General features: G+C 39.0%; 1 protein-coding gene and 1 non-coding gene across 13 annotated transcripts in view; both read right to left on the bottom strand.

Annotated features, from left to right (window-relative positions):
• Nucleotides 1-26,045, bottom strand: part of RPAP2 (RNA polymerase II associated protein 2) — a 101,712-nt gene that overhangs the window by 52,929 nt on the left and 22,738 nt on the right. For 8 of the 12 annotated variants that reach the window (XM_059688857.1, XM_059688852.1, XM_059688851.1 and 5 more), the window contains 4 exons: nt 18,753-18,788; nt 15,014-15,950; nt 7,944-8,026; nt 4,853-4,933 (listed from right to left, as the gene is read on the bottom strand). In XM_059688857.1, the coding sequence (XP_059544840.1) occupies nt 4,853-4,933; nt 7,944-8,026; nt 15,014-15,950; nt 18,753-18,788 (1,137 nt within the window). The remainder of the gene's footprint in view (nt 1-4,852; nt 4,934-7,943; nt 8,027-15,013; nt 15,951-18,752; nt 18,789-26,045) is intronic. The other 4 variants (XM_059688854.1, XM_059688850.1, XR_009451936.1 and 1 more) reach the window with 3 other exon arrangements.
• On the bottom strand, nt 6,454-6,588 carry LOC132232203 (small nucleolar RNA SNORA29). Its single transcript, XR_009452341.1, has one exon. It is a non-coding gene; the product is annotated as a small nucleolar RNA SNORA29 (small nucleolar RNA).

Raw genomic sequence — 26,045 nt, forward strand, 5'->3', positions numbered from 1 at the left:
CCAATTGATGTGTCTCTCTCACATCGATGTTTCTCTCTCTCTGTCGTCCATTCTCTCTAAAAATCAATGGAAAAATATTATCGGGTGAGGATTAACAAAAAATAATAGTTTATAAACATAAAAGAAATATGACATTTAAAGTCTTCTCACATCTTTAGTCTGTCAGCTACCTCTTACAGGCTGATGAACACTGTGCCTCTGGTTTTGGCTAGCTTAGGTGTCACAGAAGACTTAGTTTCATAATAGAACACTCTTTTTTTAAAAAAATATTTTTACTGATTTTAGAGAGGAAAGGAGAGGGAGAGAGAGAGAGAGATAGAAACATCAATGATGAGAGAGAATCATTGATTGGCTGCCTCCTGCACGCCCCCCACTGGGAAATGAGCCCACAACCGAGGTACATGCCCCTGACCGGAATCGAACCCGGGACCCCTCAGTCCTCAGGCTGACGCTCTATCCACTGAGCCAAACCAGCCAGGGCAGAACCCTCTTAAATAGAATTATTTGGGGTCTAGGGAGATAAGTGAAATAACTATTTTTTTTATTTTTTTTTACATCTTTGATACTAATGACTACCAAGACAACAAATGGTAGATTTCTTTTTAATTCTTGTGCCCCCGCTCCAGTTTTACTAAGGGGGGGATGCAGAGTAATTGTATACATTTAAGGTATACAGCTTGATATTGATATGTTATATTGTGAAATTATACTATAGTCAAGCTAATTAACATGTCCATTATCTCACATATAGTTATCTTTTCCTTTTCTTTTTTTTTATGGTGAGAACACTTAAAATTTATCCTCTTAACTTTGACTTGGGGTCTAAACCCAGCTACTAGTTGTGTGACTTGAGATTATCCCTCATTTGTAAAATGGGATAATACCACTATTTTGGGACATTAAATGAGATAATATATGTAAAGTGCCAAGTACAACCTGGCACACAGTGAGTAATGACCACATGTATTGACATGGGCTAAACATTATTAACAAAAGACCAAAAAATAACATCCTGGACAATGGTTTCCAACTCAAAATGCCTAAATTCCTAGAGCATATTATAGTAATAATGGGTCAGTCTTGCAGTTGTAGTCTAACATTTTTTCCAGTGGGTTTCTATTAAGTGCTGAGAACTTCAAAACAGTTTAAAAATACAAGCTATCCAATTAGATCTATAGAAAGATAGCTCTAGAAAATATAGTCAAAGTAAATTAAATTGCTAGTTAATCTATCCTAAGTGGGTGGAATAAAAAAATGAAGTACAAACTTTGTATTTGTAATACAAAATTAAAGGTCTTATTCTAGTATCTCTTCTGATATGTCTTCAGTGACTTTACCAGTTTGCTCAGAACAATGATTACATAAACACGGTCTTCAAGAAACTGTATGGGAGGTCCTTTTAAAATCAATGAAACAGGACATCCAGTCTTCATCTTCCTTCAGCTAACCTTTCGGTTAATGATATTCACTTTCTGAGAAATACTGAAAAAATCCTAATCTTTAGTACTTCCACATTGTATATATCTATTCGAACTTTATCATCAATGCAGACAGTTAAAAAACAACCCCCTCCCCCTTTTGGATGCATGGTACTGTGATAGGTATGAGAGAGCATCTAAAAAGCAAGTTATCTCTCTTTCATCACTAATAGGGATTTAGAAGTTCTACTTTAGTCTTGATATTTGGCCAAACTCTTTTTGACAAAGCATTTAGTTAAGTATTCAAAAGGCGTAGGCCCGTGGTCGGCAAACTGCGGCTCTTGAGCCACATGCGGCTCTTTGGCCCCTTGTGTGTGGCTCTTCCTAAGCCTTAGGAGTACCCTAATTAAGTTAATAACTATATAGTTTAAATTTAAAAAATTTGGCTCTCAAAAGAAATTTCAATTGTTGTACTGTTGATATTTGGCTCTGTTGACTGAGTTTGCCGACCACTGGCCTAGGCCAATTTGAACATCACTTGTGGCATTCCTAAACTTGTATGTGATCAGTGATCTTGTGATTGTGTAGATTCCATGATATCTAACAATCTCAGTAATGAGAACAATCACATCATTCAGATTTACCTCAACATTCACTTTCAGATATAAACATTCTAGATGAAATGAACTGAAAATGTCCTTACATGTTTATTAATCAATAGCAGAATAAAATGTTGCAGTAATTAATGATGTTTGGGAAGTTAATTTTATGTATAAAATAGTGACATATTTCAATTATTTAGCAAAATATATTGCTACTTAATAGTACTAATATATTTAATAGATTACTTTCTCAATAACATTGTATCTTTAAACATTTTTATAAAAATTCAAATAATATAATAGATTTAATCATAATTCAATCTTTGCAGAGCTATATTATGTACTAGCATGTATATTAAAGAAAATAACATTTAAGAGCTGTATTTAAATTTTAGTTACTTCCATTTAAGTCATAAATCTTTTAAGAAAAAGTCCTATTCGGGAATTCTCCACATCTTGTAAGATGATGAATTAAAAACAATGTCACCTCAAAATACTAAGAGTTGGATAATATATATAAATTATGTAAAGAACAGGTGTACAATAATCCAAATATAATTTCTAATCAAAATAATAAAATATGTTAAGACCAAACTGTTAGAGAAAACTGATGTACATCAAACATTTTGGGGGTCAAATTTCAAAATAAAAACCTATAAGAATGTCTTAAGATAATGCCGGGAGCCGGTCCATCCTGCTGTTTCGAGGGACCTGGCATATATGGCATACTGTTCTTAATATGTTTGCTCACCTTCTTGGCACTATGTGTTTTAACCAAGGTCACCTCTCTGAGAAAGGTTGTTTCCCCAGGTAGGGATTTTCCCCTGAAGTTAGGGAGGGAATAAAACCCCTTAACTAAGTGCCAGGCGGGTAATTAATCACTTTAACTATGAACAATCATGCTTAAGCTACATAATCTTTACTCCCTGGAATGGAGATAAGAAATGAGATAAGAATCTCTATTCCTTTTGGAATAGAGATTGATAGGATTGGAATCAACTGGTATAAATACAGATGTAACAAGACAACAGGACACAGAACCTAGACACAGAACCTACACAGAACCTAGAGACAGAAGAACTTCGCTGGAGAGAACATGGCAAAAGATCCTGGACAGAAACTGGCCACAGAACCTGGAGACAGAACCTAGCGAGAGAACCTGGCTGAAGAACCTAGAGACAGAACCTGGCTACAGAACCTGGATAGAACATGGCAAGAGAACCTGACTAGAACCTGGTGACTGAACCTGGCTAAAGAACTTAGAGACAGAACCTAGCGAGAGAACATGGCAAAAGATCCTGGACAGAAACTGGCCACAGAACCTAGAGACAGAACCTAGCGAGAGAACCTGGCTGAAGAACCTGGTGACTGAACCTGGCTGGAGAACCTGCAGAACCTGGCTGGAGAACCTAGCGAGGGAACATGGCTACAGAACCTGGCAGGAGAACCTGGAGAAACTAGACAGAACCTGGCTACAGAATCTAGAGACCGAACCTGGCTGGAGAACCTGCAGAACCTGGCTGGAGAACCTAGCAAGAGAACATGGAAACAGAACCTGGCTGGAGATCCTAACCAGAACTTGGCTAGAGGTCCTGGCTAGGCTGCTGATCAACTGAACGCTGTCTCCGTGTCCTTCCTTCTTCACTGACTCCGTCCACACCTTTGGGGACCCCTGGACCTGCTGGGGTTGGACCCCGGCAAGATAACTCCTATAGTCTTGAGTCTATGAAGGCTAAACATATGAAATATAAAATGTAATACATGATCCTTTTCTGTACTTGAAGATGAATTTGAGATTTGCCTAAACTGTGAATCCTACCTCCTTCTAGTAAATACGAGCTGAAAAATGTTTTCCTAAACTATCTTTTGGCACACAAAAAGGTTAGTGATGCTATTAAATGTGCAGGTTGAAAGTTGTCTATTTGGTATTTTTGATGTACAGTATAGTGATTGCAGGAGAAATATAACAGCTCACAGTGAAGAAATTGTTCCTGTACTATAATCTTAAACTTTTCAAATCATACTATTATTGTTGACAACATAAACCACAATGATAATTTATTTTTTGGATGAAATGATCTTCTACCCTAGTTCATTTTATGTTAGTGGTATCTGGCTTTAATCATAGGCAAATATTTGGCCATTTACATTTGGCCAAAATGTATATTTGGTACATCTGTACTAATAGGTATTTAGAGGTCTATCTCTATGCTTCTTGGTAGAGGATCTAGTCTTACGCTGGTTGAATATTTTTACAATGACAGTTTTAGAAAAATCCCAACTGCTCTACTTCATAATTAATATTCTCTATTCTCCCTTTATTCTTCTTATCACTTCAAATCTGTTCTACACAATTCAATATTAAATTATTCACTGTTTGTACTGTTCACTGTGCTCACCTTATCTTCTCACAGGAGAGTTTCTCCTCAAGGATGGATAATTTAATATTTCATGATGCTTCTTTTTTTTATTACCCATGGTGCCTAGCACAGTGCTGGTCATTTGATATGTATTTACTAATTCACTAAGATCCAAGATTAGTAACCACCTTTGGATTTTCATAATTTTCCTTCATAGTTTAAGCTATTCTATAAATAAACTAGTCAAAGCTAAAAATCTCACAGTTTGAGCAAATAAAGGATTTCATTTAATAAAACACTGAAGTAATATTGTTTAGTGGTGGAGAAAATAGACACTGTATTTAGATTTAAGACACTATAGGTAAGTCACTTACTTTCTTCATGCCTTAGGTAGATCTACCTATGGTTTCTGCAAGGCAATAACACTATAGTTAAAATAACTGAGAAAAAAAATCATAATATTAGCACCAACCTGAAAGTTCGAACAAGATTTTTAAGTTGTGTGTAAATATCTCCTAATGTAATCTGAAGAGGCCCCAAAAGTCCAGGCAATCTGAAAGTAAAAAAAAATTACATTTCTTTTAAAATAGAATTTAATTATATAGATTTTTTTTTTTTTTGGGGGGGGGAACTTGTCTAAGTCTGGATTTTCCATAGGTAATAATGGCACTCAGGTGAAGGCAGTTAAGCTACGTTATAACTGGTAAGACGTCATAAGGAAATACTTTGTAATAACTCCACGACTTTGCTACAGTGTGAGGTTATGAAATATAAAAGTATCATTTTGGCTGCTATCTATATTCTTGTCTCTAGTTTTCTTATCTCTTTACTTTCAAAAATTAGGCCAAATGGAAAAAAGACTAGGCAAGAGGAAATGCCCTCCAAGTGAGAGTAAAAATTGGTATATTTCTAGAGAGCAAGTTGACAATATATACATTTTTTTAAATGTGTGGATACTCTTTGACCCACTAACTTTTTCCCCCCCAAAAATATTTATTCTATAGAAGTCATCAGATAAACATAAAAAAGATGCTTGCTGCAGGAATATTTTTAGTAGTACCAAAGTGGAAACAATGTTCATCAATACATGATTGGTCAAATACATTATGACATACACATATATATAATGGAATATAATAGAACGTTTCAAATTATATGTGGCCCGGCCAGCATGGCTCAGTGATTGAGCGCTGACCTATAAACCAGGAGGTCATGGTACAATTCCCGGTCAGGGCACATGCCCGGTTTACAGGCTCAATCCCCAGTGTGGGCGTGCAGGAGGCAGCCGAACAATGATTTTCATTATTGATGTTTCTATCTCTCTCTCCCTTTCTGAAATCAATAAAAATATATTTTAAAAATGATAATGTGAATCTATTTTCTTAATGTAGAAAGATATTCATGATAAATGTTAAGTGAAAAATGCATAGAATATTGTCCAATTTTTACAAAAAAACCCATAAATATTATATAATGCTATTGTATATAATACATAGTATACATCAAATGTTTCATTTCTTCCAGGTTTATACTATAACAGAAGTAATCGAAGAGTATAGATTCACATATACACATATATATCAAGGATAAACATCAAATTATTAACTATAGTTATTGCTGAGTTGTGGGATTACAGGTGACTGTCACTTCTTTATAGCATTTTGTAAGGCTTACATTTTCTGCAATAAGCATGTGTTGCTTTTCTTTTTAAAACTTATTATGAAAGCTTCAAACATGTTCCAAATAGTGGTAACAACCTCATATATCTGTTCTCAGATTTTCTTACATATGCTTCATTTTTCTTCTTTCCTTTTTTTGCTATAATATTTTAAAGTGAATCCTTGACATGTCACTTGACCCCTAAGTATTTCCTCAGGTATCTCTAAATACAAAGGCATTTTCTTATACAACCACAATAAAATTATCGTAATTCCTTATTATTCCAAATTAAAAATAATTAATACATTAATAATAATTCCTCAATATCATCAGTACATCTTTCATTTTCTTTATTTAAAAAATGCCCTTTTGCAATTGGTTTGTTTCAATGAGAAACAAAAAAAGTTTCATTTATTTTTTCTACTCATCCATTTCATATAGGAAGAGGACACAAATCCTTCCTCTTCAGATCATGGCAATTATAATCTCTCCATAAACACAGCCACTAAAATTTATTATTAGGAGAAAATATGGTGGTCAAATGGGAAGGAAAGTATTACTTTTATAATGGGAAAAATCTCAACTGCTTTTATAAACAACCAACCATTCCTAAACCGCCTATGCCACCATAATTATTCTGTTTTCAGTGTCCTTTGTGCTTCTTTTTCTGTAAGTTATTCCAACTCTTCTGAAATTTATTTCTTGTGCTAATTCAATAATTTGGTCTTCGAGCAGGGGTCCTTTAGCATGTTCTGTTGCAGCCGAAACCCAGAAGGAACAGAATTTCTTCAATGACATGTCTACATGGTCTTACATTTAAAACTGGGTACTTTTATTAGCTAAAATTCTAGGTAACTATTTTCAGATAAATTCCTTTCTACTGATTATATACCAGTATTATAAATAACCCATGCCCACTTTAAAAACTATGTAACTAAATTTAAGGATTCTTCTATAAATCAGATAATGGTGACTTACATTGTTTTCTAACCTAATATTCAACAGAAATGTATAAGTATGAAAACACATAAATGGGAAAATTAATAACAGATTTATCATATATGAAGAGCCTAACATATAAAAGGCACTCAATAAATATTATTTTAAAGAGTTATTTAAAATGTAAAACTTAAAGGAAGGAGTAAGGTCCTCATAATACTATGGCTTCCAAAATGTTTTTGTTATTCTGAATAAACCACATAATTAAGACTTCTCCACATACATACCACCTTAAGCAAGGACTGAAAACACCTTTCCATCTTTTCTATTAAAGAAAGAAAATGCAGGCTAAAAAGTTCAAAACAGCTCTCATACCTCTGGAAAAAAGATTGAAAGCTCCTTTTGAAAGAGAAACCAAGGTTGCAATTTTTAAATGTCATTTATGACTGGGCTAATTACAAGAACAGTAATTTCCACCACAGGAAGCTTAAAACTAAAGTGCAAAGTTGAGTTGAACAAAAACTCAAGTTGCTGAGTGTGAAAATGTTCTATGAATATGTATGCAGAGTGAGTTAACAGACTGTTAAAACTTTACAAAGTCTTATTCACATGTGAAACTGATGTGACACATTTACCACAAATCAGTAATTAAATGGGTCTAGCTTTGATATTTTTTCCCCTCTGACTTCATTGGATTATTAAATTAAAGTGAGGTAGTTTGGTTTTCTACTCTCATAATCTCAACCTTCCTCTTTACTATGTGCATCTTATACACAAAACTTAATTTCAGTATTTCCTTGGTAGGATATCTTAAAAATCAAAATTTCTCAGGTGAAGAAATCCATGTAAACCTTTCACATTATTCTTCACTGTTCAAAATTCAATAACACCTATATATTATGAACCCACAAATACCAAGTCAACTTAAAAATATTATAAAAGTGGAATGACAATTACATACTTACACTTTACTCAATTTTTCAAGTACGATGCGTTTTCTAATCTGGTTCTGAGAACTTGAATCTATCAGTGGAAAGGTGGGATCATGCTGAATCACATTTTTAAACAAAGCAAAATAAAAACATGAATTTACATTCTTTCTTTGATTAGAATAATTAACATTAAAATACAAAAGTTAATACCTGTGGTATGGTAGAATGAAACCTAGACTTGAAATTTATAAAATTTAAATTTGAGTATCAGTTCAGGCTTATGTGAACTTGCCTGAATCATTTACCCACTTTTGAGTATTTTCTCATCTGCATTAAAAGGAATACTAATTAATACCTTCTTCATTGAATGAGAAAATGCATACAGAAAGACTTTGTAAACTATTAAATGCTATGTAAATGTAGGAAATTAAAAGATAAAAATTAGCGAGGGAGAACCAAGATGGCGGCATAGGTTAACGCCGGAGTTTGCTGCTTTGAACAACTACTTCAAAAGTGAAACCAAAAAACGGAAGGGATATCACCCAGAACCACAGGGGCGCTGGCTGAGTGGAAGTCCTACAACTAGGAGGAAAGAGAAACGCATACGGACACTCAGAGGAGGCGCAGTGCTGAAGTCAAATTCTGAGGTGCGGAGTGCGCGGAGCGGGCTGGCGGCGGAGGGCGCGGTTGTTGTTTTCAATCGGGAGGGAGTCGCAGACTCTGAGCTCCAGATCCGGGCGAGTCTTTAGGGACCCAAACTCAGGCGGGAGAAGCGGGACTGTCTGGCTTCGGTCAGAGCGAGTGCAGCTTTCTCTCCGAGCTTTGCAGCGGGTGCTGGGACTCAGAGAGGCAGAGCCCCTTGGGACAGGACTGAGAGCCGCCATAACTGCTCTCTCCGGCCCACACTGTTGATCCTGTTCGACCCGCCCTGCCCAAGCCCTGCACAGAGGCATTTGCCGGATAGCCTCAGGCAAAGGCTAGATTAGCACCTCCCTAGAGGACAGAAGTTCTCTCACCGCTGACACAGCTGAATCTCATAGCCACTTGGCCTGGAGGTCAAACCCTCCCTGGAATTAGCTACAGCAATCAAGATTTATCTATAAGACTGCGAACAAAGACCACTAGGGGGTGCATCAAGGAAGCATAACAAAATGCGGAGACAAAGAAACAGGACAAAATTGTCAATGGAAGAAATAGAGTTCAGAACCACACTTTTAAGGTCTCTCAAGAACTGTTTAGAAGCTGCCGATAAACTTAATGAGCTCTACACGAAAACTAATAAGACCCTCGATGTTATATTGGGGAACCAACTAGAAATTAAGCACACACGGACTGAAATAACGAATATTATACAGACGCCCGACAGCAGACCAGAGGAGCGCAAGAATCAAGTCAATGATTTGAAATGCGAGGAAGCAAAAAACATCCAACCGGAAAAGCAAAATGAAAAAAGAATCCAAAAATGCGAGGATAGTGTAAGGAGCCTCTGGGACAGCTTCAAGCGTACCAACATCAGAATTATAGGGGTGCCAGAAGATGAGAGAGAGCAAGATATTGAAAACCTATTTGAAGAAATAATGACAGAAAACTTCCCCCACCTGGTGAAAGAAATGGACTTACAGGTCCAAGAAGCGCGGAGAACCCCAAACAAAAGGAATCCAAAGAGGACCACACCAAGACACATCATAATTAAAATGCCAAGAGCAAAAGATAAAGAGAGAATCTTAAAAACAGCAAGAGAAAGAAACTCAGTTACCTACAAGGGAATACCCATACGACTGTCAGCTGATTTCTCAACAGAAACTTTGCAGGCCAGAAGGGAGTGGCAAGAAATATTCAAAGTGATGAATACCAAGAACCTACAACCAAGATTACTTTATCCAGCAAAGCTATCATTCAGAATTGAAGGTCAGATAAAGAGCTTCACAGATAAGGAAAAGCTAAAGGAGTTCATCACCACCAAACCAGGATTATATGAAATGCTGAAAGGTATCCTTTAAGAAGAGGAAGAGGAAGAAAAAGGTAAAGATACCAATTATGAACAACAAATATGCATCTATCAACAAGTGAATCTAAGAATCAAGTGAATAAATAATCTGATGAACAGAAAAAAAAAAAAAAAAAAAAAAGATAAAAATTAGCAAATAATATAAATATATTATGGGGAATTCCGCTTCTAGAAATGGCAGACAAGAAATGGCAAACCACTCCTCCTGCTGAGAACTGAAAAAGCTGGGGGGAAAAACACGTTCGAAAGCATCAGATTGCTAACAAGGCAGTAAATAATTATGGCCTGAGATTCTGGAGAAGGTAATTCCAGAGAGGCCACTGACTAATTTCAGAAGAGACAATTTAGATACTGAGAACCCAAGCACTGCTCTTCTAATAGACATTGGGGCATGCCAAGAAAGGAGAGGCACCAGCAACACTCCCCAAGTTAGAGACCAGGACTTAGAAGGATCACACTCTAGGAGTAAGAATGAATAGGAAACAGACTGGCTCTTATAGGGACTGAAGCCCATCACCAAATCATCATAACTCCTACTTGGATTAACGAGATTTGGCACTGATACAAATTTGCCAGAAGCAAACATAAATCCATTCTAGAGGAAGATGCATTAGCCTGGGTCTCAAATTATCTCTGTAACTTTTAATATACAATGTTTGCCACATAATGAAACACTAAAACAATGTCATCAAAATCGGAAACATTAGTCCATAGAAGTCAATCCTCACGGAATCCAGATAATGAAGTTATCAGTTTTATTTAAAATAAATGTTCAATATATTCAAAGAAATGACAAGGTTGAAAATTTCAGCAGAGAACTGAAAACTATATAAAAGAACTAAATGAAAATCCTATAAGTGAAAAATATAGCATTTTAAAGACTCATGGATAGATTTAATAATGTGGAAATAACTGAAGAGAGAATGCTGACTTGGAAAATACCTAGAATGAAGCACAGTCACACCCAACATCCTTCTTTCCCCTCCACATAATGCAAAGCACAAAATAATGTAAGAGACAAAGAAGATACAGTGAAAAAGACTAACATAACTAACTGGAGCACAAAGTGATATTTGAGAATATTCCAAAACTGATGAAAGAAGTCATAGAATCAAGTATTACAACAAACAAAAGAACAAATATAACCATACCTACACAAAGGATTTTAAAATGGAGGGTAACCAAAGGAAAATAAAAAGGTCTTAAAAATAGCTAAAGGAGAAAACATGATATTTGAAAAAAGAAAGACAGCAATAAGAGAAGTAAATGGAAGTCAAAAGACAAGAGAATATTTTCAATGGGCTGAAAGAAAAAAACCTCTAATCTAGAATTCAATATCCAGAAAAATATCTTTCAAAGGTAAAAGTAAAAGTGAAATAAAAAATTTTGTTACAAAAACATAAAATTAATCACTATAAAATGGCACTAACAGAAACAAAAGATATTCTGTAGGCCCAAGGCAAATGATTCCAGATGAAAGAAAAGAAATTCAGTAAAATAATGAAAGAGTAATTAATTAGACAAAACCAACTGAATATTGACTATAAATAATTCTGTAGAACTGAAAATATAAAGAGAACAAAAATACACAACAAGAACACATAAGTAAAGAACAGGTAAACTGAGTTACAGTTCTAAAGTTCTAATTGTCCAGGAAGGAATAAAAGTATTACATGACATTAGACTTTAATAAGGCAAAGACTCAGATTTTAATCTTTAGAGTAACCACTTATTAATTAGCAAAAGAATGTATAAGAAGCTAATGTAGGGTAAAAAACGGATTAATGATATTTAACACAAAGAGAGCAAAATAGGAAAGAAAGAGGAACACAGAATAGGTGGAATGCAGCAAGCAACGAACAAGTGAGATGATAGGTTTAAAACCAAACATCATATCAATTATGACATTAAATGTAAATGGACTAAATCCTCCCCATAAAGGATAAGATGGTCAGCCTATATTTAAAATAAGATAATCCTTGAAAATACTAATAAAAGAATGATAGTGTTAGCAAAGTAGACTTTAAGGGGAAAAATAATCAATGTAGAGAAAGGTTACTCCATAATGCTAAAAGTTTAATTTTCCAGGAAGGTATACAATCTTACATTTGCAACCAATAATGTGGTCTCAAAATATTAAAAGTAAAATTCATAATACTAAAAGGAGAAATAATAAATCCATAATTAGCCCTAGCCAGTTTGGCTCAATGGTTAGAGTGCTGGCCCATGGACTGAAGGGTCCGGGTTCCATTCCCAGTCAAGGGCATGTACCTTGGTTGGAGGTCTGATTCCCCAACCCCTGTGAGCGGCGTGTGGTGGAGAGGGGAGGAAACCAATTGATGTGTCTCTCTCATGTCGATGTTTCTCTCTCTCTCCCCCTCCTTCCATTCTGTCTGAAAATCAGTGGAAAAATATCCTTGGGTGAGGATTTAAAAAACAATGTAAATAAATAAGTAAATAAATAAACCCATAATTATGGTGACAGATTTTGACCTACCTCTCTAACTGATGGAATGAGCAAACAAACAACCAAAAAAAAAAAAAAAATCAATAGTGCTTCTCAAACTTTGATGTGCACACATTTCTCAAAAAGGAAATAATACACTTGTCACCACAAACAAAAATCAATCCCAGATGAATTGCAGATCTTAATGTGAAAGGAAAAACAACATAGATTCTAGAATATTAAAAAACCTGGGCTAGGTAAAGATTTCTTAAAGAAGTCACTAAAAGGAGGAATTAATAAACTAGACTGAAGACACCAGTAATGAGTGAAAAGGCAAGTCTCAGAGTAGAAGATGGTATTCACAATACACATTAACTAAAAATGGGCTTGAGCCCTGACTGCTTTGGCTCAGTGGATAGAGCGTCGGCCTGCAGACCAAAGGGTCCCGGGTTCGATTCCGGTCAAGGGCATGTACCTTGGTTGCAGGCACATCCCCAGTAGGGGGTATGCAGGAGGCAGCTGATCAATGTTTCTCGCTCATCGATGTTTCTAACTCTCTATCCCTCTCCCTTCCTCTCTGTAAAAAATCAATAAAATATATTTTTAAAAAAATAATAAAAATGGGCTTGAGTCCTGAATACATACAGAATTCCTACAGATCAACAGAAAAAAAAAACCCAAAAAACCTACATATATTCAATAGGTAAATGGGGGGAAAAAGATACCTCAAAGCATTTCACAAAAGAGACTATCCAAATGGTCAATAAGCAAATGAAATAGTGCTCAACTCATTAATCATCAGAGAAATGTAACCAAAAAGCAATGCCACCAGAATGATGAAAACTAACAATATCAAGTATTGTGAAAGTGTGGAGTCATGGAAATTCTCATAGTATGGTAGGGGAATATAAACTGCCACAGCCATTTTGGTAAACTATTTGTCATTATCTAGTATAGTTGCATGTATACCCATACATTATGACCCAGAAATTCTAGTCCTAGATGCATACCCAACAGAAATGCATGCACATTAGCAGAGACATATATAAGAAAGTTCATACAGCAGTTCATAATAGCCCCAAACTGTAACAGCCTAAATGCTCATTAATATAAATAAATTGTGGTACATTGCTATAATGGAATACTATGTAGCAATAAAAGAATAAAACTAGAGTTAACAACACATGTGATTCACAAACATAATGTTGCATGAACTAAATTGGACACCAACGAATATATACTGTGTGAATCCATTTATATACAGTTCAAAACTGGCAAAACTTATCTGTGCTATTATAATAGTCATTCATTCTGGAAAGAGGTAATGGTCAGGAAAAGATACAGTGTGGCTCTGGTTTCGTTTTGTCCTGGGTAGTGCTCATTTGTGGTAATTCAATGAGCTACAGCATCGAGTTATACTTCAATGGAAAAGTTCTAAAACGTTATGCAACAGAGGAGCAGTCAAATTTCAGGGATTAATTTTTCCTTCTTAAGGCTTATAAGCACAAAAATGATTAAAACAAGTTATGTACTAAGATAGGTTTATGCAGTTGACAGAAATCAATGTTTCTCCATACTTAAGATAAAAGTTATAGATACTGTCTAAGAATACAGTTGAAGTGATTTCAAATACAGTACTGAGTTGGGTAATATTCTCTAGAAATATAAAATATTTCTAAATTTTTACTATATTTTCACTTTCACCTTCTTTATAAATCTCCAAATGTTTTTACAGCCACATTTACTCAGAAATCTTTAGTAACAAAGTTTTGTGGTTAAAACCAGACTATTGCCTACTCCTCTTCATATCAAATGACTTCATTTCCCAAACTACACATCAACCAAAATGGGGTATTAGAAATACTGAAAAATCTCCCTAACCCTCAGTGGCATACATTCAGTCTCCACATATAATTGCTATTTACAGAGTACCAATTATATGACAGGCACTGTAATAAATGCTTTATATATGTTATCTTTAAAACGTGTAACTATTAAGCAAGGGAAGCTACTTATGATCCCATTTACAGATAAGCAATCAAACTCAAGAACTAACTTTTCATACAGCTAGTAAATGACAGAGCAGATATTCAAATCTAAGTCTTGCCTGAATGTGCTATTTCCATTTTCTCAATTATTATTTCCCAATAAGTCTCCTTTAATATATTATCTTCATTTATAATATTTTAAATGGGCATGTTTGCCAAATATTATACAAATATTTTACCATTCAACTAGTAAGTCTACTCCACTGCATACAGTCCCACTGAAAATAACACAAAGATATGTATTCCATGTAGAAATCGGAAATAATACATATAAATGAAGAAAAAACAAGCCTCTTCAGAGGTTCTACATATATGAAGAACTAGGTTTAAAGAAAATTCTTCCCCACAATTTGAGCCTATTTCTACATTACAGAAAAATGTTCCACATTTATGAAAATTTTCAGGGGCAAACTTCAACTTATTTGGAAAATAGTAATGCCATTACTGGAAATGGCATTTTAAACGAAAAGACTGACAAACTAAAAAAGTCTTCTGAAAATTTAACAATTATCTCTAGTATTTTTCTTCCTGCTCTAAAATTTGCTATGATGAATATTCCATATGTTAGCAACATAGAAAACTCATCACCATTAAGACGTACCTCTTCTGAGTCTTGTGATTTGGTGGTTTCTTCATTTAAAACATACTGTCCTCTATAAAACTCTCTGATCCTTAGGTTTAATGTTTCAGTTTCCTTTTTCAAGCTCTCATAACTTGGCAGTGGTTTAATGGCTGTATCTGAGGCCCTGAAAGGCAAAGACTCATCCAAGCTGTCCTGAGATTCCCGCAAGGTGGGGGAATGACTATCTGGGTCAGAGTTTATGTCATCTTCATCAAGCTCTTCTTCTTTAACCAGAGGGTCTGAAGAGGGTTTTGGACACACAGAAGCATAATTCTGGCCATACAAAAACCTCAAAGTTTCTTCTGTCTTCCACTCAATCAAAGTCTCCTTCAGAACTTTAAGTAAGTTTGCCTTCGCAACTTCAGGACACACCTGCACTGAACTAGAAGCTGACCTAGAAACTTGGTTTGATTTGACAAATTTCCTCTTAAAATGTTCAGCACTTTTCTTACTTATGCCTACTAAAGTTATTTCTGAACTATTGTATTTATTTTCAGGAATTTCTGAAGCATCTAAGTTTTCTCTTGAAGGACTATTTAAAGAAACCTGAGTATTTTCCTTCTGTAAAGGAAGTTCACAAGTAGCAGCTTTCTCCTGACTATCTAATCTGCAATTGCCTAACTGCTCAGTAATACTTATTACTGCCTGTTTTTTGTCTTTTTGCTTGAAGTTAGATTTTTGACGAGCTTTCTTTTTCATGATGCTTTTTATGTGCAGCTGTTGCCTTGTACCCGTTGCATTTGGTCTGTTTCCTGGTAGAATGGAGGAAACAAAGTCTTGCTCATTATCACTGCTACTATCACTATGAATGCTAGAAGAATTAGATTCATATTGCTTCTCAATATGGCCAGGATTGTCAACATCTGATGTTTTAATGGTCTTACTGCATAACTGTACTTCTTCTCCAGAATGGCCACTGTAGAAGAAAAGAAACAAACTAACTGTAACAGAAAAGCAGAATGTCCCATGTATATACACTTTGTACCTTTCAAGGTAGGTATTTTTATTCCCTATGCAAAGCCTTATTTATAGGCTTATATAAGCCTGTGTATACACACACACACACACACACACACACACTTCAGAAGAAAGCTATAATTACATAATTTCTTCAGTTCTTATTTATTTGATATAATTATCTTCTTTACCCCTAATTATTTTAAAAATGTTAAAAGAGCCCTGGCCAGTGTTGCTCAGTGATTAGCACACTGGCCTGAGCACCAAAGGGTCACGGGTTCAATTCCTGCTCAAGGGCACGTACCTGGGTTGCAGGTTCAACCCCGCTAGGTTGGGGTGAGTGTGGAAGGCAACCAATCGATGTCTCTCTCTCACATCAATGTCTCTCTCTCTCTCTCTCTCTCTCTCCACTTCCTCCTTCCCTTTCTCCCATTTCTCAAAATAAATAAATAAATAAGAATAACAGCAACAACAACAACAAAAACAACCTACTGAACTATTTTTTATTTTAGCCTGTTCCATTTTGTTTCATATATCCTTTTGTAAAAAAGGTCTTCTTTTGAAAACTTCATCACTGGTTTCTCAAACAAGCATATATATGTATGTACACACACACACACATATACACACACACACACATACATTATAGGGAGCTTTGTTTAGGCTTTGAAAGATCTACATAAACAAAAAGCTAGTGACCATAACGCCATAACGACCGGAACAACCAGTTGCTATGACGCCCACCGTGGCCAGCGAACCAGCGCGATCCGGGGGTGGGGCCAGCCGGATAACCTCCCGCAGCCCCTCCCCCCGGCCGGCCTGCCCCTGATCAGACTCTCCCACCATGACCAAAGGCGGGGGGGGGGGGGGGGGGGGGGGGGGGGGCTGGCTGGCCAACCTCCTACAGCCCCTCCCCCTGGCAGGCACCCCCCATGAGCCCCCACCACCCTGATCGGCCCATAGACTCTCCCCCAGGCCAGCCCCACCCCCTATGGACCCCTACCACCCTGATTGGCTTGCAGCCCCTCCCCCTGGCTGGCCCTGCCCCTGATCAGCCCCCCCACCCTGATCAGAGGCAGGGCCAGCCAGCTAACCACCCATGGCCCCTCCTCCAGCCCACTGGCCCCCCCCCCATCGGCACCCCTCACCCCATTTGGGGGCGGGGCCTGCTGGTCCACCACCCACAGCCCCTTCCTATGGCCTGCCCTGCCCCCAACCCCAATTGGGGGCAGGGTCCACCAGCCTATCACCGGAGGCCCCTCCCCCAAGTCAGCCCAGCCCTGATGGGGGCGGGCTGGCGGGCCAACTTCCCACCATCTCCTCCTCCCGACAGGCCTAGCCCCAATACGCCCTGATTGGGGCAGGGCCGGCTGGACCCCACCTGTGTACGCATTCATGCACTGGGCCTCTAGTATAAATATAAAAAGAGATGTTTAAACATTTTCCAACTCTAGTTCTAACTACAGAAAGTTCCAAAGAATGAAAAACACAAGGAAGTCAGTCACAATAAAAAAATCAAGTTGGAAAAATCAACATTTATCAATGAAAGATATTTACATTTTAAACTCTAGAATTACAACATAATGCTAACAATAAAAAACAACAGTTTTCCCTTTGACTATATTTATTCAATTTTCAGGTTTAAAAATAATTAAGAATTATGAAAGAGTGAAGGCAAAGATTAGCTTTGTCTATACAACCTTGAGGTAAGGAAGGATGTTGAACAGTTACTCTTAAGCAAATGCAACGATAAGAACTTTAAAGATCCAAATGAGGAGAATTCTGGGTCAAAAAGCATGTACAGGGTAGTGTGTATGGGAACTCTACTTTCTGTGCAATTTTTCTGTAAACCTAAAACTGCTCCTCCAAAAGGCTATTACATTTTTAGAATGATTTTTAAAAATGAAGAGAATGCAGCAGTTTAATAAAAGCATGTGGGGTTGGGAGAAAAAGAAGAAAAACAGAGTTGAAGGTAAGGTTGTGATTGGAAATGGAGAAAAGATGACAAGTTTATTTAGTAGTAGATATAATTTTTTAGTTAGAATCTATACTATATCATCAGGGACTTGTCTCTTGTAAGTATAATTTTTTTAAAAAATAGAACAATTAAACTTTCATATATTTCAGACTCTCCCCTGGAATTTGAAGTTATTATGTTTTTCTGTACTACTTTGAGGTATAAATTAAAGAAACACATCAATAAGTCAGTGTCTCTCACTTATGGCTCAAGTCCATGTAACTAAGGTAGTGACTAATAACCAGGAAAATTTATTCTCGAGATAAAAGGACATGTTTTGAGAGATGATTAAGGCTGGGAAAGCAACATCATAAGGGGATTTTAGAAAAAAAAAATCACAACTTGGAACCTCTATTAATGCTGTAAATAACAGATACATTAATGTTTTGAAATTCTATAAAATAAGACTATAAAAACCTTTCAACAAATGTTAATTGGCACAATCTAGTTGACAAAGCATCATATTATCTCAGATGGAAGCTGTGTTTGAGTCATATTTCAACAGGTTCAATTAGACTTTCTTGGTAGAAAGAGCTGTACAATAAATCATACAGAGCAAACACATCATCTTACCATCAGAAAAGAAAAAGCTGTACAAGGCAAATATTTCTTTGTGTGGGCTAGAATGGGCACTAACATAATGCATCAGTACAGGAAGTCCAAGAGCTCATACCACCTGGTTTACTCTTAATGTTTCTATTAACATGAATATATAGAAGGTAAGTGATACTGATTCAACCATACCTTTGTCCCTCCTGTAGCAGCTGAAAATCAGGGTGCCTGTGACAAACACACAGAAATAGAAAATTGAAGGTAACTGATATGTCAAACACTTTCAAGTGTTTACTATAATTACATTGGCTAGAAAATATAAAGATTTTTTTAAAGAAAAAATTAAGGGATAAATTACTATGAAACTCGTCCACAAGAAATCTGGATTAATATCTCTACCCAAAATTTACTAATATTTTAGAACTAAGTTCAAATTCCATGAGCCCGATAAAGGTTTCCCTGTCTAACCTTCTCTAATCACTTCCCTGTCTAATCACTCCCTTCTCTAAATTGCAAAGTATGTACAATTAATATATATTAATCATGTCCTCTTCTATGACCTAATATGAGAATTATTATCTAAATGTGTTACTTTTCGTATTTAATTCTGATTTCTTAAATAGACCACAAGCTCTTCGAGGGCAGAGATTATAGAAGCTCTTGTATTTCCCTTATATGGTTAGTAAAACTTTTTGCCCTAATTTCTGAGAAAGTAGTTATATTACAGTATGGATGTAAACTATGTATACAGATTGTTTAATTTAACTTGAGGAATAATTTTGCTATTCAGTAACAGAAATCACATTTGGCTGAGCATCATGATATTAAAAATGGGGAGAAAAAAGCTCTTAGGAAGCCAGATATAAAAAGGAACAAATATAAAAGCAAATGAATCCAAGAGAACAAGAAAACTGTAACATACTTCTGAAGTGACTCAGAAAAACTGCCTTTTGAAGACTACAAAATGGATTAAACGAAAGTAAGTTCACAAAGAACTAAATAAATGAGGTGATATTCCATGTTTATCAACAGGAAGACTCAATATTGCTAAGATGCAGTTCATCTCAACTTGATCTATATAGATTCAATGCAATCCAACCATAATCACAGCAAATTATTTTGTGGATGTCAACAAATGTATTCTAATGTTTTTATGGCGAGGCAAATACCCAGATTAGTTAACACAATATTGAAGGAGAAGAACAAAGTTGAAGAACTAACATTACCTGACTTCAAGTCTTACTATAAAGCTATAATACTCAAGATAGTGTAATTATTGGAGAAAGAACAAACAGGTAAGTAGAATAGAATAGAAAGTCACAGAAGTAGACCCATCCTATATAATAAAAGCCTAATATGCTAAGTGTCCAGTCGTTTGGTTGGCTGTTCAACCAATCAAAGCGTAATATGTTAATGATATGCTAAGGCTGCTCAACCACTCGCAATGATGTGCACTGACCACTAGGGGGCAGACAGTCAACCGGTTGACCAATTGCTATGATGTGCACTAACCACCAGGGGACAGATGCTCCGACTGGTAGGTTACCTTGCTGCTGGGGTCTGGCCAATCGGGACTGAGCAAGATGGGCCAGACACGCCCTGGAGCCCTCCCACGGTACCTCCCAGCTCCAATCATGCACCGGTGGGGTTCCTTGACCTGGCCTGTGCCCTCTTGCAATCTGGGACCCCTCGGGGGATGTCAGAGGGCCGGTTTCAGCCCGATCCTGCAGGCCAGGCCAAGGGACACCACTAGTGCATGAATTCATGCACCAGGCCTCTAGCGTGAATATAATCAACTGATCTCTGACAAAGGAGCAAAGGCAACAAATACAATGGAAAAAAGGAAGTCTTTTCAACAAATGGGACTAGAACAACTGGACATCTATATACAAAAAATGAATCTGGACACAGACCTTACACTTTTCACAAAAATACTAGTAACCCAAAATGAATTACTGACCTAAATGTAAAATGCAAAAATATAAAACTACTAAAAGATAACAAAGCAGAAAAACTAGATGACTTCTTAGATCTGACACCAAAGACATGATCCATTGGAAAAAAAAAGTGATAAGCTGGACTTCATTAAAATTAAAAATTTCTGCTCTACAAAAGATACTGTCAAGATAATAAAAAGACAGGCAACAGAGTAGGAGAAAATAATTACAAAAGGCATATCGGATAAAGAACTATTTTCCAAAATATGAGAACTCTCAAAACACAACAATAAGAAAACAAACATCGCAATTAAAAAATGGACCAAAGACCTTCACAGATACCTCACCAAAGAAGATACATAAAAAAAGAAAAAGAGCCCAGCCAGCATGGCTCAGTGGTTGAGCATCAATCTATGAACCAGGAGGTCATGGTTCAATTTCGGGTCAGGGCACATGCCTGAGTTGCAGCTTCGATCCCCAGTGTGGGGCATGCAGGAGGCAGCCGATTAATGATTCATCGTTGATGTTTCTATCACTCTCTCCTTCCTTCCTCTCTGAAATCAATAAAAACATATTAAAAACAAAACAAAAAAAGAGAAAAAGAGTCCTGGTTGGTGTGGCTCAGTTGGTTGGAGTGTTGTCTAAACACCAAAAGGTGGCTGATTCGACCCCAAGTAGGGGGTGTGCAGGAGGCAACTGATTGATGTTTCTCAAATTGATGTTTCTCTCGCTTTCTCTCTTAGCCCTCCTTCTTCTCTCTCTCTCTCTCAAAAAAAGAAATATATACATATGGCAAATGAACATATACTAAGACATGCACCAAAGACCTTAACAGAGACCTTACCAAAGAAGATATACATATGCTAATAAGCATATGAAAAGATGCTCCATCTCATATGCCATCAGAGAAATGCAAATTAAAACAAAAATGAAATACCACTCCACACCTATTAGCATAGCCAAAATCCAGAACACATCAAATGCTGAATTGCTGGTGAAATACAAAATAGTAGAGCCACTTTGGAAGACAATTCAATGTTTTTCTTACAATACTGAACATACTCTTACCATACAATCCACAAATTATGTGCCTTGGTATTTATCCAAAGAGGTTGAATACTTATATCGACACAAAAACCTGCACATGGATATTTATAATAGCTCTACTCATAACTGCCAAAACTTGGAAGCAACTAAAATGTCCTTCAGTAGATGAATGGATAAATGAACTGTGCTACAACCAGACAATGGAATATTATTCAGTACTAAAAAGAAATGAGCCATCAATCTATGAAAAAACATGGAGGAAACTTAAATGCATATCACTAAGTGAAAGAAGCTAGTCTGAAAGGCTATATACTGTTAATAATTCCAACCATATAACATTCTGGCAAAGGTTAAACTATGAAGACAGTAAAAAGATCAGGAGCTGTGGGGGTGTGGGCAGGGAGAGGAGAAAGGACTAGGTGGAGCACAGAGGACTTTTAGGACCTGATATTATAAATGGTGGATACAAGCCATTATACATTTGTCCAAACCCATAGAATGTACAACACCAAGAGTGTACATTGGGTGATAAGAACATGTTGATGTAGGCTTGTCAAATGTAATAAATGTACCATTTTGAAGGAGGAGGTTGCTAATGGGGGAGGGTATGATTTATGTGGGGGCAAGAGGCATATGGGCAATCTCTGTACCTTCTTCTCCATTTTATTGTGAACCTAAAATTGCTCTAAAAAGTTAATTGTTAGAAAAAAAGAGTAAATATAAGGAAGCACTATGCATTAAAGGGAAGCTAAGACACTGAGCATAAATTCCATTTAAAGGGCAAAATAGGGCTGCAATGAAGATCATATTACAAAAACCTTCAATTAAAAAAAGTCAAGCTAAATGGCTAGCTAGAACCAAAAATCATTTGAGTTATAACATTTAAAGACAACCAGAGAAAAATCTGTTACAAGTATATATATATATATATATATATATATATATATATATATATATATACATATACATACACACATATATATATATACATATATATATATATATGTATATATATATATCTCCTATCTAATAAAAGAGAAACATGGTAATTGGCGTACGACCGCTACCCTTCCCATTGGCTAATCAGGGCGATATGCAAATTAACTGCCAGCCAAGATGGCGGCCGGCAGCCAGGCAGCTTGAAACTAACATGAGGCTTGCTTGCTTCAGTGATGGAGGACTCCAACGTTCCCCGCCTGCCGCTGCAGGCCTCTGAGCTAGCAGTTTGAAACATAGTTACAAAAATAGAAGCTAAACAAAACCCCAGAAACCAGCTTTCAGCTAGCTGGGATCTCAGACCTGGAGTTGATACAGAGTTTCAATTGTAGAACCTAAACAAACCAGATACCTGCTTTCAGGAGCGGAGGCCTAAGAGCTGGAGCCTCAGAGCTAAAGCTGGCTCAGAATAAAAAAGAAAAAAAGAAAAAAAGGAGCAGTTGGGATCTTCAGTCCCAGCCTGAAAACAGCCCTCAGCCCCACACCCAGACTGGCCAGGCACCCCAGTGGGGACCCCCACCCTGAAGGGTGTGTGACCAGCTGCAAACAGCCATCATCCCCTCATCCAGGCTGGCCAGGCACTCCAGTGGGGACCCCCACCCTGATCCGGGACAGCCTTCAGGGCAAACCAGCCAGCCCCCACCCATGCACCAGGCCTCTATTCTATATAGTAAAAGGGTAATATGCCTCCCAGCACCGGGATCAGCATGACAGGGCAGCGCCCAAACCCCCTGATCGCCCTGTGGCTGTGTGTGTGACAGGGGGCAGGGCCACAACCTCCCTATCGGCCCTGCTCTGTTCCTGACAGGGGAAGGAGCCCCAACCCCCTGATCAGCCCTGCTCTGTGCCTGATAGGGGGGAGCTCCCCAACCTCCTGATCACCCTGCGGCTCTGTGTGAGACAGGGTGCAGTACCCCAACCCCCCCACCCCATGGGCCCTGCTCTGTGTGTGACGGGGTAGAGCCATAACCTCCCCATCAGCCCTGCCCTGAGTGTGAGAGTGGCGGCGCCCCAACCCCCCCCACCCCACGGGCCCTGCTCTGTGTGTGATGGGGTAGAGCCATAACCTCCCCATCGGCCCTGCCCTGAGTGTGACAGGGGCGGAGCCCCAACCCCCCGATGGGCCCTGCTCTGTGGGTGATAGAGGGCGGCGCCCCAACCCCTTGATCCGCCCTGCTCTGTGCGTGACAGGGGAGAGCTCCCCAACCCCCTAATGGGCCCTGCTCTGTGTGTGACAGGGGGGAGCTCCCCAACCCCCTGATTGACCCTGCTCTGTGCGTGACAGGGGGGAGCTCCCAAACCCCCTGATCGGCCCTGCTCTGTGCGTGACAGGGGGCAGCACCCCAACCCCCTGATTGGCCCTGCTCTGTGCGTGACGGGGGTGGCACCGCAACCTCCCCATCGACCCTGCCTTGAGTGTGACAGGGGGCGGTGCCCCAACCCCCAAATCGGCCCTACCCTGAGCATGACTAAGGGTGGCATTGGAACCTCCCAATCCGCCCTGCTCTGTGCATGACAGGGGGCGGTGCCCCAATTCCCCAATCAGCCCTGCTCTGAGCCTGACCAGGGGCTGCACCTAGGGATTAGGCCTGCCCTCTGCCACCCGGGAGCAGGCCTAAGCCAGCAGGTCATTATCTCCCGAGGGGTCCCAGACTGCGAGAGGGCATAGGCCAGGCTGAGGGACCCCCCCTCCTCCCCGAGTGCACAAATTTTTGTGCACCGGGCCTCTAGTATTCTAATAAAAGAGAAACGTGCCAATCGACCATACCTTCACTATGCCCCAGCCATGCCCACCAGCCAATCAGAGAGACTATATGCAAATTAACCCAACCAAGATGGCAGCTGGCAGCCACAGAGCTGGAGCAAGCAGGAAGCTTGGTTGCCCCGGCGATGGAGGAAGCCAAGCTTCCCGCCTGCCCTGGCTGGCTCTGGCCTCCGCTGAAGGCAACAAAGTTTCAATTATAGAAGATAAATAAACCCGATACCTGCTTCCAGCCAGCCTCCACTGGGTGCTTGGGTGGCTGGGGGCCATGGCCAGCCTGCAAACAGCCATCAGCCCCTCACCCAGGCTGGCCAGGCACCCCAGCGGGGACTCCCACCCTGAAGGGGCTGTGGTCAGCCTGCAAACAGCCATCAGCCACTCACCCAGGCTTGCCAGGTACCCCAGCGGGAACCCCACCCTGATCCAGGACACCCTTCAGGGCAAACCAGCTGGCCCCTCCCATGCACCAGGCCTCTAGCCTATATAATAAAAGGGTAATATGCAAACTGACCCAAACAGCAGAACAACTGGGAATCACTGATCACTATGACACACACTGACCACCAGGGGGCAGACGCTCAATGCAGGAGGTGCCTCCTGGTGGTCAGCGCACTTCGATGTGGGGAGCTCTGCTCAGTCACAAGCCAGGCTTATGGCTGCATTACAGCAGTGGTGACGGGAGCCTCTCCCGCCTCCTCAGCAGCACTAAGGATGTCTGACTGCAGCTTAGGCCTGCTCCCTGCTGGCAAGTGGACATCCCCTGAGGGCTCCTGGGCTGCCAGAGGGATGTCTGACTGCCAGCTTAGGCCTAATCCCCCCAGGGAGCGGGCCTAAGCCAGCAGGTGGTTATCCCCCGAGGGGTCCCAGACTGCAAGAGGGCACAGGCCAGGCTGAGGGAGTCCCCCCACCCATCCCTGAGTGCACAAATTTCTGTGCACCGGGCCTCTAGTATATATATATAAGCCTAAGTGACTGAATGACTGAATGACGGGTCAACTGGTCGCTATGACGTACACTGACCACCAGGGGGCAGATGCTCAATATAGGAGCTCCCCCCTGGTGGTCATTGTGCTCCCATAGCCAACCTCCACTGGCCAGCCAACCTCCCGCAGTCCCTCCCTGGGCCAGCCAGCCCCAATTGCCCCGATACTCCGATGGGGACTGGGCAAGACAGCCCTGATTTGACCCGATTGCTGGCCAGGCCGAGGGACCCCACCTATGCACGAATTCATGCACTGAGCCTCTAGTTTTTGTATATAATTAAAACATCACAGCATCAACCATGTAACTGTTACCTAGATAACCCATTCATCTTTTGTTCAGTTTCAAGCATAGGAGGCACTGCAGGCTCTCTTGGCAATCCTCTTCTTAGTTATACAAGATGAAACCAGTATTTGGCATCCTGCTCTAGAGATTGCCCTGCAGTTCAGGAATTCCCCAAGAAAGATAATAAAAACATTTAAAAAGGAAAAGGCAGAATAAGGCAATGGCAGTGAGTTGCCTGAGACTAAAAAGTTAATCTATTTTCTCTCCTTCCTTAAAGTCTCTCAGCCAATTGAGGAGTATCCTTTCCCAATCATCCAAATTATTCTGTTTACCCTACTTCTTTCCACTCACTAAAACTGTAATCATAGAAGCTACCATGGTTTGGTGTTTCTCAAAGAAAACAAATGACACTGCTTGGGTGGTGAATGGCCTTGACTGCTACAGGGATATTTATAACTCCCATGAGGAGTTTTTTTT

Source organism: Myotis daubentonii, chromosome 3 (genome assembly GCF_963259705.1).
Source record: "Myotis daubentonii chromosome 3, mMyoDau2.1, whole genome shotgun sequence".
NCBI classification, from domain to species: Eukaryota; Metazoa; Chordata; class Mammalia; order Chiroptera; family Vespertilionidae; genus Myotis; species Myotis daubentonii.